Source organism: Anas acuta, chromosome 1, assembly GCF_963932015.1.
Source record: "Anas acuta chromosome 1, bAnaAcu1.1, whole genome shotgun sequence".
Lineage (NCBI taxonomy): Eukaryota > Metazoa > Chordata > Aves > Anseriformes > Anatidae > Anas > Anas acuta.
The window spans coordinates 22,858,539-22,872,283 of record NC_088979.1 but is presented as its reverse complement, the minus strand read 5'-3'; the positions used below and the strand labels follow the sequence as shown (position 1 = coordinate 22,872,283).

The following is a 13,745-nucleotide window of genomic DNA, read 5'->3' as shown; positions in this document are numbered from 1 at the left end:
ACATTTAGAATGAATTTAATTGCAATAGTTTTGATAAGCTTGCATAAACGAAGTCTAAAGCAACCAAGAACATAATTTAGGCACTCCAGTTTAGGGCCAAGATACACCAGACACAATTTAAATCAAACTTATTTTTCCTTTACACCAAAGATCCTGGAGCTGAAAAGTAGGTCCAATAACCTCACAGCAGGCTGTATCATATGCAACCCTCTCCTACTTTTTCTTTTTTTTTTAAATTTATTTTTATTAAAGACAGAGAAAATAAAGCCTTGTTTATATACATCTTAACCTTCAATGCAAAGCTCTTAAAAAAAAAATCTAACAAACTTTTCTCTTCAGGCTAAAGCTTTACAAGTAAAATTTCTTATCAGAGTTACGTTAAAATCAGAGCCGAACAGCATGCTACAGTTGTGCAATGAAATTCTGACCAAAATCTACATTACAGCATTTGCATTTTCATCCACACTAATAAAACGATGTACTGACCTAAAAAATATCCTAAGTATTACGAGAGTGATTATGTTGTTTACCTCATAAAGAAAGCACCTTTTTATTTTTTAATTAAAAAACAAAAACAAAAACCGTTTACACTAGCATGGCAAAACTACTCTTCAGTTTTTGCTTTGTATCACTTCTATATCGAATGCCTTCTAGGAAGTTCAAATTAAAATCATTTGATGATAAATAGTGGTGAACAATTAGTGAATAACCATTGAAACAATTTTCTTATACGCACATGGAAGACAATTAACAAAGGCAATACAATGGAACAGAAAAAGGGCATAATAGAAAACTATTTTTTAATAAAATGCAGGAAAAACATAGATAAAGCACAATCTGTATTATCTTAACGTACCTTCCCAAGATCTGCAGCCTGTTTCAAAATATCTCTTTTTAGATCTTCTGCTCTCTTGGAATGAAATGAATTACTTTGGCTCTGGATGACAAATACAATTTCTTTTAATTCTGTGAACCAAAAAAAATAAACAGATTTAAAAGACAAAAGAAATTATTTTCAACTTTGATCCCAAGCGGCTGAGAACCCAGTTGTGGGTGCCAATTACTACACAGCAAGCTATTTCTTTAGTTACACAAACATTACAGGAAAATAGTAAAAAGGTGTAATTTCACACAAAAATAAATCCAAGACAATCCTTTTAAGGATTAACATATAAAAACCATGTCTTGAGGATGAGATCTGCAGCAACAAAGAGAATTATGCATATAGAAAGAGTTGCCACATTCAGGAAATTGCTTTTTCTCCCTTAGCCCTGCACTCCCAGTTACAACCGAGTTAAATATTACAAAACATTACAGTCAGAGACCAGCACCCACCTCACTAGCCAGTGGATGAACATAAATCGGAAAAGAGGATTCCTCAATAAAGAACTTAAAACCTTAGCTGGAAGCAAATATTAGATGGAGTGAGACACACATGAGAACATTGAGGTATTACTCTTTTATATGATAGGGCAGTATCAATACCTCACGTGTTTCTTCACAGTGTTCAAAGCCATCACAACTAAGAATTTTCAATGGGAAAGGAGACTGAGAAATTTGAAAGAAAGTAATTAAGTGGCTTTGCCACTTAATGGCACTTATGGACAGAAAAAAAAAAGTGCTTATTGAAAAGTACCAGTAGATGATTAAGATGATACCATGGGGAAACTGTAGATTTCAGATCAAGCTTTCTTGACGATAGTAGATAGCTTTGAAAGTGTGAAGGGATTATTTTGAGGAAAACATGCATTTGTTCAAAAACAGTACACAGCAGAGGATAGGAAGGCAAAAGGAAGAGGAGAGAACAGGTACCCCTTCAAAAATTCTTACAAGCTTGACAGAAAGTTTGCAGGTGAGGGAAGTCAGGGTGTAATAGCTTAGAAGTCAAAGTCAACAACTAACCAATTACAGGCTAAAAGAGAAAAAAAAAAAAAAAAAGGACAGTAACAAACTTTCTCAGAGCTCAAGGAGATAACAGGGAGTGAAAGGATTGAAGACTGCATTTAAGTTCTGGTAAAATCAAGGTGACAGTTGGATCAAGCATATGAGAGAAGAGATTCTAGTTAATTCAAGGAGAAGACAGCACAGAAAAGGGAGCTGAATTAATGCTTAAAGGTGACATCACACCAAAATGTGACAGAAGGAAATAAATCAATTATGAAGTCTTATGGGATTTGTACAGAACGTCAAAAATGTGGAAAATACACAGAGCACACCTATATATATATACATATATTGTTTATAGGTATACAGGTAACAGAAAAGATGTAGGAGTCAAACTTCAGAAAAGCAAAACTTTAAGACCATTCATTAAGAACATTATGAAATCTGGCAGAAAAAAAAAAAAATATATATATAAACCCTGTAGGAGAGCTTTTTAAGATCAGTTACTGGCACTCCATTGAAACAAAGCTTTCACTGGGGTATAGGAGATATCACACTGAAGACAGTCCAGAAGAGAAAGTTCAGTAGAGAAAATCCAGAGTCATAGTTGCCTGAAAACAGCCAGATTTTACTACAGGCAATGTCTGTGCGAAGACAAACCTCCCAAGGGCTGAGCACTCAGAGGAGGCAGATGGAGCTTCTTGTCAGGCAGCAGAGCATTTCAGCACTTTTAATCTGCAGCGCCACTGCGGCAGAAATTCAAATTTTATATCATGCAATATTTATTTGCAAAATGTGTACTTCTGCATTGTAGATCAAGTAGATCAAATCAAAAAAGTCCTGCTGTCACACTGAGATTTTGACCTCTGGGATAAAAATGCTACCTTGGCAAATAGAGTAGAAGGAATGAACAGTGGAACGACAAAGATGGAGAGAATAAACACTCAAAGAAAGAGAGAAATATTCTCAAAGAGACTGAGCACATGAAGGAGGATCACAAAAAAAAAAACAGTGGCAATAAAAAGAATACTAACACCAAATAATCCTCACTAAATTTACAAGAACATTACAGTGTCCAACATCTGACCACTGGTTACACTCCTTTGTTGTTCTGCAGTTTCTTGCTTGTTAACTTAGACCTATGACAGCTCAGAGTTGCCAGTTACATGTTTTTCTGCCTTTCCTGATATCCTTTTCCCTCAATTTATTAGCTTATTCACCAAGACAAACCCTGAAAATGTCAAATTGTGCAAGGTTTCTGGTGATAAAATGGGGAGACGGCATAAGTACTGACATAGATCTAAGCTCCGACTTCACATTTTTACCAAATAACACTCCTGCCTGATCTACCCCAACCCTACAAACTGCTTAAAAACACCCTGCACAATAAAATCTTCTAAATAGCAACTGCTATCTAGCACAAAATTTGCTAATTTTTCCTGTGCAGAAATTAAAATCAGCGCAAAATTTAAAATTACACTTCACTGATGCTAGCAGGAGTCAAAAGGCTACATCTATATGCACAACGCTGAAAACATCCCCAGAGATAAAAAGTAAAAACCAGACTGCTTTGTCTAATTGCTGGTTTACTATCGGTAATACACAAACATCTGAATTACAGCCAGTTTCACTTACGGTACATTTAACAACAGCTGTGATATCCCCCAACGAAATACTTTCGAGGAGTGCTCTAACAACCAGTCTGGTGTTACTGCTTTAATCCAGTGGAAAGCATTTTCCCCAGCACAGGTACTTTAAAATAGTTCATGAAAGAAAGTATTCTCTGTATTGAAATGTCAACTGAAAGCATGTAGAATTTTCACCTCTTTATTGCACACCTGAACTGTTTCTCAAGCTGAGAAATAGCCAACCAAGCAAGACAAAGAAGAGAGTCTTTTGGAAGATTAATATCCAAAAGAGCTACTAATACACTGATTTTTTTTTTTCCTGCTGTCTTCTTTTCTCGTTTATTTCCCTCAGGCATTTCTGTACCTGGAAAACAGGTATATCTTCAACTATCTTCAACAATCTCAAATGCTCGCTGATTGGAAAGGTGCTCCAAGTTCACAATGAAAAAAAAGAAAGAATTGGGAAAGAGGAAGACAGCAACTTGTGTTAACACAACCATGTCTGATTGCTAAGCAGAATGGAGAGGTAATGAACTTTTAACGAGCCATTACCAGCAGCGTGTGTTTTAGAGAGTGTACAGTGCCTATGCAAAATACACCTTCTTTGGAGTTATCACTATATTAATTGAAAGGTGAAAGTGGGGAAATATTGCTATTTGAAAGACTAGCACTGAAGTATGAGGACCAGCACAAGAAAATGACCTGCGTGATATCGTGATTTTTTTTTTTTTTTGGCAAAGTCTCACCATAAAAGGTTGTTTGAAACAATTCAGAACTACTGAAAATGTTAGAACAAACATTTCAGGGGAAAATAAATAAATAATTAAACAGGAAAAAGAGGACAAAAGCTCCAAATACTGGAAGAATGTATGATGATGCTATTGCTTGCTAGCCTTTTCTTCTAGCCAGTCCAGATGCAAGAAACCCAAATTCTCATCTGTGAGGCAGATGTGGGCTTGAATCTCTGCCTTGAATGTCTTGGGTTTCTGGTGTTTCAAGTCAGACTCTTAATTACCAGGCTGCAGGCATACTCTGAGGTGGGTCTCACCATTCCCTCCTATTGGTCTAGAAATGGAGAAGAATGAAAACAACTCCTGAGCTTCCAGATTTCATTACTCTCCTTGAACAGTGGGTATCTCGATGCATTTCTCTAACTCGCTGAATATTGAAACACATCATTAGGAAGGTAGAATAGGCATCAACAGAAAAGACATAGCATTACATGATGATTTATACACTTCCCTGGAGCATGGGTGACATGGTCCGAATCATTTCTGGCAAAGAAGCCAATGATACCTACATCTTTAAAACTGCTAGTGTGCACTCTAAGCACTGGTCTATTAGGTAAATGAATGCTGCTGACATCTTTGCAGCTCCATCAATGGTGCTTAAATCTAGCTCTTCTTTTCTTTGGGTTTTTCTTTCCAAAGAAATGATGGAAAGAAAATCAACTTGTTTAAGTCTATCTGCACAATGGAAAAAGTTTTTATTCCAGTGAGAAAGGATAAAATGTCTCTTAATTTTTGTCTGACTAAATAATAAACTGCAGAAGCACTGTGGTGCTTTAACTCACAAACTGGAGACTCTAGTACATGTATCAAAAAACTCAGCTTCCAACATCAGTATCAAAAAATTAGGCCACTTGCATGTTCTGTAGGCTTCCGTGGTATGCCAACTCTAAAAGCAACTTGAAACTCCAAATCAGGATCTTGTACTTCAAGAATCTTACTGCAGCATAGTATAAAGTTAAACCCACAGTTAAAGATAAATCTTTTCTCACACTAAGAACAATAACTTGCAAATGTGTTTAGAGGAAATTATTTGGATATTTCTGGATTAAAAGCAGTGTATCTTTATACATAGATAAACGTGCACACACATACATGCAATCTCAAATGTGTGTGCTTATTTATTTATAATATATTCAATATGCATTGTAATGACTGGTGGTCTGTTTATGGCCTGCAGCATGAGAACTGAAAGATATCCTAACTTCAAACACCAACTCTCAACAGTTTGCATGTTTGCGGTACTTCTGCTTTCTGATTTTACTAAACCATTTGCCTTATTAGCATCTAAAAGAAAAACCTTTAAAATCAGTTCCAAACATGCCATGTTTTTGAGAACACTTCTTAAAATTGGCAATAATAGTGCCCTGTTCTTTAACAAATTGCATACCCTTTTACAGTTTTGTGATAACATTAAGTATGTTGCTTACCACTTCAGAACTCATGATTTGTGTTAATACTTACTTAGAAAGAAAGGTCCGTCACCTATAATATTTGCTCTGATACTAAAGAAATCCTTATTGATAAATAACAGTTCCCTACCTCACACCTTTGCAGGCAGAGAATGATTTTCAAGATGATTTTTCCATGCGTCTCATGCTCATAATATCAAATACTTAACCAGCAGGGTTTAAACCTTGCAAGTTGTTCTCACCTTTCCACCCAGGCTTCCCACAGTAATTCTTAGAGAGCCTGGATAACAAGCAGAACTCAGCCAGGCAGGATATTAAAAGGACATTACTGAGAAAAACCCCTTTGATCCTTTCAGAGTATTGCGGGTGTTTGCAGATCAGAGGAGGTAAAATATCACCACATTTGCAAGAATCAAATCCAAGAAAAGAAGCCTCAGTACTACTGCACCCTTTTCGCATAACACGTAAGAAAAGAAACAAAAAAAATCTCCTCCAAAACAAATAACTCCCCACCCCAGAGCCAAAAGCTGGTAGATGTGAAAGGAATAGCTCCAGAGAGGACAACTCAACATTCCTCGGATCTCAATCATCCTCTGGAAGTTGCCCTCTCATTCCACACGAGGGATCTAACACTCAAGTTAAGCGCTTGAGTTTCCAAAGAAGGTGAAATCACTGCACCATAGCTCCAATCAACACAGTGCTCACCAAGTGACCCTCTGAATCCTCTGTCTTTAGGTTTCCTAACCCACTGAATTAAGCAGATGTGAAAGGATAAGCTTAATCATCACTGGCAAGAGAAAGGCCAATACTACAGACAGGATCGATGCCAATTAGTTCTTCAACACCTGCGCTGAAGCTGGACTACAGCCTACAAAGTTTGTAAACTGCAGCCTCGGAAGCTGCCAAATCCTGCCTAGAGCCTCAAGCTATAAATAACTCCACTGATCCTCACTGCCAATGTCATCTACTTCATTGAAGCAATGATAAATATTCAATAAACTTTCTCAATTATCTACTCTGTCTATACTCACCCACGAAGATTTATCCTATGTTCTCAGAAATCACAACATATATCAAACTCAAGCAAAGTTCTCAGCAGAAGTGTTACTCCCAGAACCCAACCTTCACACATTTAAACATATGGCAGATGAGTAATTGCTACGCTTATGTGAAACAGCCAGTGCCTCACTTCAAGAAGAGATCTGCTTTTGTTCTTCAAAAATGCTAAAAGCTGAAAATATTGTTGGTCAGCAATAGCCTACCTTCTGGGGACAAACAGCCCACCATTAAAGTACCTACATGCCCATCTGAGGGGCAAGGCTTTTCACCATGGTGTGGCAGTGATGGCCCAACATCAGCACTGGTCTTGTGTCTGGGCTGTAACATCCATGCAAGAAAATTCAGAAAGCCACGTCACTTTCTGGGTGGGCAACGGGCTAACAGTTTGAAAAAGATGATGAAAAAAATGAAATGATGAAAAAAAAAATACAGGAACTAAGAACCATCAAGAATTTTACTCTGTTTCATGTCCTGTGATTCTACCCTCCTAAAAGAAACGCTTGAAAATGTGCATATTAGAAAAGCTTTTGTTTTTCTTTTTTTTTTTTTTAATAGGTAGAATCATAGAATCATAGAATATCCCAAGTTGGAAGGGACCCTTAAGGATCATCAAGTCCAACTCTTGACACCGCACAGGTCTACCCAAAAGTTCAGACCATGTGACTAAGTGCACAGTCCAATCTCTTCTTAAATTCAGACAGGCTCAGTGCAGTGACCACTTCCCTGGGGAGCCTGTTCCAGTGTGCAACCACTCTCTCTGTGAAGAACCCCCTCCTGATGTCAAGCCTAAACTTCCCCTGCCTCAGCTTAACCCCGTTCCCGCGGGTCCTGTCACTGGTGTTAATGGAGAAAAGGTCTCCTGCCTCTCAACACCCCCTTACGAGGAAGTTGTAGACTGCGATGAGGTCTCCCCTCAGCCTCCTCTTCTCCAGGCTGAACAGGCCCAGTGCCCTCAGCCATTCCTCGTACGTCTTCCCCTCCAGGCCTTTCACCATCTTCGTAGCCCTCCTCTGGACACTCTCCAACAGTTTCATGTCCTTTTTATACTGTGGTGCCCAGAACTGCACACAGTACTCGAGGTGAGGCCGCACCAGCGCAGAGTAGAGCGGGACAATCACCTCCCTTGACCTACTAGCGATGCCGTGCTTGATGCACCCCAGGACATGGTTGGCCCTCCTGGCTGCCAGGGCACACTAGCTAGGTAGGGTCTCCATTAAAAAAGATAGAGAACACAAGAAATGATGTATTGGATCCTCCTAGTCCAGTTTACTGTCTTTAATAACTGCAACAGGAAACATTATGTAGGGACACCACACTTCACTTTATCCAGAACTCCTCATACTCTACCAGCATCTGCAACTAACGGATTAGGAAATGCTAGAGAATAAATCACTGCCTGTTTCTCTTCCCATACATTTACGGGCTTGATCCTCTTGAAAACTGACAGTACTGTAGGCTTCCTGCTATAACAAGTTCCTAAATTTTGCTACCTGCTGTATAAAATACTTTCATTTGTCTGCTTTTAAGGAAAAAAATGGCAGATGGTAGCTACATCAGTAATGTACCATCGTAACATGCCTATATATAGCTTTCCTAAGTAATGAGATTTTATAGAAAGTTATGAAAACAGAGCATTGGCAAAAGCCAAAGGAAGTCTGTCGATGCCTCTCTGGATGTTTTATGAGGTGAGACACAACAGGTCTGCAGAGGGTGATAAAAGCAGCAACCAGAACCTGGTTACACTAAGAGATTCAACAGAAAGAGATGAAAGAACACAGACTAAGGAAAATGCCTTCGTTTGACACCACATAAGGAAAGGTGATCAAGAAAGGAGAGTAATAAAACTTCTATAACAAGGTCCTGACCTTTCAGTGGTAAAATGGGAGCTAAGTGGGCCAAGGGGAGAACAGTTAGCTGTCCTAGGGACAGAGCTTGCAACTAGGTTCAAAAGAGTCCAACTCCACAAAACAAACAAACAACAGATCTCAGTGCCATTAAGAGTTCTGTTAGCAACTCCAGTAAAAGCACGATAATGTTCCTGGCGTTCAGCTTTGAAGTCAGAATGAACTCTCAACATCTGAGAAATATGGTCAACATGTCTCGTTTTAGAACAAGCAGATCTGGGTGCTCGGGGTATAGAAGAATGAGAAATACCATAACAGTCTGAATTTATTTTACCACTCAGTATGCCATTAATGTTTAAGAAAGGTGTCAAATACTTGTTCCTAGTTATTACAAAGTTATTACCAGTAACTAATTGTAATTCCAGTTATTACAATTATAATCAGAGCCTGGCAGACTGGTAACATTCAGTTTCATGTTAAATTTTTACAGGAACTGCTACTAAGTATCATGAAATTTGATTTAAAATTCTGTGTATGACAAAAAGCAATGCATCAATTTCATAGTGCAAGTGCACATTTTCAGGGAAAAAAAAGCTTAACTACAAGGATTGCAAATACAAATGAAGATCAAGAAGCTTATGTCTGATGAGACTACATGAGCAAGGAAAACAAAAAAGTATTTGGGAATCAGCAGTTAATTAGCAATGCTGTTGAGCATTTAGCCACTGCTCAGAGACTCGCTTTTTGAAGCATAACCATGTTTTATTTATACAAAAAAAGACAGCCACAAATAAAAACAAACTAGCTGGACTCAAAACAATCTTGGAATACAGAATCTTCAATACAAGGTTAGTACAAGTTTGCACAAAACAATTTTGTACTTACCTCTGCTTCTTTTGCTCACTGTTCCACTTTTTTCAGACTTCTGGAAGGGGAAAAAACAAAATTAGGATGCAGGCGAAAACTCAAGTATTTCTGTAGAGTGGTGAACAATATGACGATAAAACATATTTTACAATACCTTTATTAAAGAGAAAAACAAATTGTTTACAATTTTTTTTCTGTTATGCTCCTGCTTAAAAAGAGTAATCCTGAAGAGTTCTAGGAGTTACCTCAGATTTCACGAGAAACGATTTTGAAACTAAAACAGCACAAAAGCTTTCATAAATTATATCCTATGTAAGAATGATAAAACTCTACATTTATGCTGGATTTAGGTGGTTCTGGCATTTCACAAGGAGTAACGAAACCATGATGACGCTATCTAGTCTGCCGTATGCATGGCAGCATATCAGGAGTTTGCAGTTGGGATCTTTTTAATTTCTGAAAAGTACTGTATATTCAGCAATGAAATATTGAGAAACACACATCTCTGACCATACTTCTATTGCATTTGATGTGAGATCACTAGATTTAAAAGACTTGTTATAGATTCTAACTCTTGATTAGTTCCAGTATTTTTGATTTTTCTCCATTAAATCTTCTATGTAAACACACACATCTGTTACAAATGTATAAACGTGCACGTGTGTGCATGTATATACATAAATCTGTATATAGAGGTCTGTTAAAGGGCATGCACGCACACACACAGTATGCTCTTTAATTGAACGCCAGGGCTAGCTCTGACCATTTGTTCTTCTAATCTGTTAATTTGAAATTTCATAAGCAAGCTTTACCTGAGATGTGATCTGGGTAGCAATAAAGCTCATTTGACAGGAAGGCAGCCATTTCCCTCCCAATGTATAGTACAGTTAACAAAATGGAGAAGAAAGGAAGACACATCTCTAATAAGAAAGGTGATCGAGAACTATTCTGGACAACATGTAATGATACTATATATGTAAGTTTCTAATGTACTTCCCAGGTTCTCCTGGAAAAAGAAAAATTTTCTCAATTATACTTTTGTTCCACATTAAAACTTCAAACTAATAATTCTCTTAATGAAAATGTCACAATAAATTAGAAAATTCAATGTAAGAAAGAATCAAAGGTGGCAAGTATAAGTATATTCCAGTCATTCTAAGAATCCAGGGGATAAATTAAGATGCTAACAATACCAGAATTACATGTCCTGTGTGTCCCAGGAAAGACATCTTGCTTGACAGACCAGGATAACAAGTGACAATGAGCACCACGGAAGTCCTAATGATGTCACAGATGTTAAGACTTTTTCCTCTGGTCTCTTCTAGATGATTTTATAATGGCTGTAAAATGTTTCTGCTCCGGCAATTAAAATTTATTACCTGCAGCACTGGTAGTTCAGTTGTATCTTCTGCATTGTCAAGAATTACATTTAGAGCAAAAGCTGAAAGAAAAAGCAGATGTTTTTAGATACTATAGGAGCTGATTTTCACACTTGACAAAGCTCCACAGAAAAAGAAAAAAAAAGTGCAATTTTTCACATTATATGATACTATATTGATAATCTTACAGGAACATAAGACAGCCCTTTCTGACAAAACCTATACTTTTCATGCCTGACAGTTCTATTCCTGCACATGTCTAAAAAAAAAAAAAAAAAAACAACAAAAAAACACTCTGATGTGAAGCCAATTTACCTTGGCTTCAAGGCAAGAAAACCCCATTAAAAAAAACACAACACATCTGTTCGGTACAATAGTTCACCTGACAAGAGCATAATGTGCTATCACATGGGGACCTGTACTCCGCTCTGCCTTCAGGTGAAGGTTTGGATTATCAAAGCTTCACTTGGAACCACAGAAATGACATCACTGATGTAAATTTGAGTCAAAGATGGTGAATATAAATCTTGAATGCCATCTTTGAACACGTCTAAATTGCTGATGTTTTAGAGACCCAAGTAAGTGTTCTAAAAAAGAAGAGACACAGCAGAGAAGATTTGCACAAACTTCCTGTCCTAAGTCTTTAACGCTGACACTTCCCCAAGCATATCCTCTTGGTTTGCATTAAGGGAAAAAAAAAAAAAAAAAAAAAACTAAGAAAGGGTTCTGTAATTTTTTTGATTGCCTTCCTGTTGATGGAGTCTAACCGATTTGTCTCAGTTTGCTCACTTGTAAAGCAGTAATCCTATTAACATAAGAAAGCTTTGCTAAGATTCTTCATAACGACTCTTTTTGTTGAGTGTACTGAAGATATGCAAATTAAAACTAATTGCTGTGACTTGGAAGGAACTAAAGGTACTCCTCATCACAATTAAATAGATGATTTTCTTAAAAACTGAGAAAAAAACGAGTTTCGAGTGGAGTGTCTCACTGCAATTTTAAATTATTTACCATTTGAAAATGATTTCAAAGCGAATTACCAGCAACCCTCAGTTCTTTAGGCTGGAAATCTGGGATGTAGGAAAGGGAGAAGACAAGATTGTGCAAAGCCTGTGATGCTCCACCTCTGATTGCCTCTAATCCTAACCTGTTTCAACTGGAGACCAAATCTGATGAAAATCCAGGAGCTGTGTTTCCCACTGACACCTTAGGTCATCTCAAATCACACCACTAGATGTAGACATCCCCCAACTTATTTTAACACGGTAGACTCACGTTGGCCATAGCCACATTTCAATAAGACATCAAGCCAGGAAGAAGAAAACAGGGTACAAATGGGGGTCACCCCCCCTTCCTTCCACCCCAAAAGTCAGCCTCAAGAAATGTTTCCCACTTCTCTTTTGGAAGGGCACAGCAAATATCTCAATCTGACTATTAAATCCCTTTCTGACTGCATGTACTGATCATTTTCATCCTCGTCTTCCAGCCTAACACTCAGGACAGCAGATAAGGGATATCTTCCCTTACACAAACCAGACCCACGTTCTACCAGATATGATCCAAATCCCAAGCTGAACACCAACACCTTTATTCTGAGAGATGTCTTCACTGCACAGCACTAACAAGAAGCATCACCACGTAAATTTGGCTTATTTGCAGAAATCAACACAAGCAGAAGTTTCACGGGTTTGTTTTCATTCTGCACAGGAGGAATGGCACACTGAGAGCTGAAACAGCTGTGCCTGACAGGCGGCGCTGCCTCCCTCACCGTAACATTGAATAACCCGTGCCACACAGCTCCAAGGATTTATAAAATTTTAATGTGTGTGATGCTTGAAACAAAACAAACAAGACTCAGATATACTGGAAAAAAAGACCTGTTCCACACTGCATCTTTCTGAGAACACACATAAAGCTCCTCAAGGAATTATTTTAACATCTTTGTATCACAGAACCATGCAACACTTGAGGTTGCAAAGGACTTCTGCAGACCATTTAGTCCAACCACACCAATCAAGGCATCTTCTTTCCTCCCCCCCACCCTGTACAGGTATTTACACGTTAGAAAGACATCCCCGGAGCCTTCTTTTCTCCAGGCTGAGCAGCCCCAGTTCTCTCAGCCTTTCCTCATATGTCAGGCTCTCCAATCCATTAACAACCATCAAGGACCTTTTCTGGGTTCACTCCAGTACATCCAGGTCTCTCTCGTACTAGGAAGCCCAAGATTCGACACTGCACACTCGGTGCCTCACCTGTGCTGAGCAGAATCACAGAACCATTAAAGTTGGACAAGCCCTCCAAGATCACCTAGTCCAACCATCCCCTACCACCGTCACCCACGAAGCCATGTCCCCAAGCACCACGTCCAACCTCTCCTTGAACACCCCCAGGGACGGTGACTCCACCACCTCCCTGGGGAACCCGTCCCAGTGCCTGACTGCTCTTTCTGAGCAGAAATGTCTCCTCATTGCCAACCTGAACCTCCCCTGGCACAGCTTGAGGCCATTCCCTCTGGTTCTATCACTGGTTACCTGTGAGAAGAGGCCGACCCCCAGCTCCCCACAGCTTCCTTTCAGGCAGTTGCAGAGAGCAATGAGGTCTCCCCTGAGCCTCCCCTTCCCCAGACCAAACACCCCCAGCTCCCTCAGCTGCTCCTCACAGGACTTGTGCTCTGGGCCCTTCACCAGCTTCCTAGCCCTTCCAGGGCCTCAATGTCCTTCTTGTACCAAGGGGCCAAAATCTGAACCCAGTACATGGCACAGTGCAGATTCCTGGTCAGCCTTGTCCACCAGGAGCCCCAGGCCTTTGCTGCAGAGCTGCTGGCCAGACAGCAAGCCCCCCGTGTGCACTGGTGTGGGAGACAGTTCCTCCCCAGGGGAAGGAC

The 13,745-nt window shown here is 39.1% G+C and overlaps 1 protein-coding gene across 1 annotated transcript in view; it reads right to left on the bottom strand.

The window, feature by feature from the left end:
* Positions 1-13,745, bottom strand: part of B3GLCT (beta 3-glucosyltransferase) — a 63,708-nt gene that overhangs the window by 44,652 nt on the left and 5,311 nt on the right. Inside the window, exons 2-4 of the mRNA XM_068672679.1 lie at positions 10,862-10,923; positions 9,501-9,540; positions 857-966 (exon numbers count right to left, since the gene is read on the bottom strand). Of these exons, the coding sequence (XP_068528780.1) occupies positions 857-966; positions 9,501-9,540; positions 10,862-10,923 (212 nt within the window). The remainder of the gene's footprint in view (positions 1-856; positions 967-9,500; positions 9,541-10,861; positions 10,924-13,745) is intronic.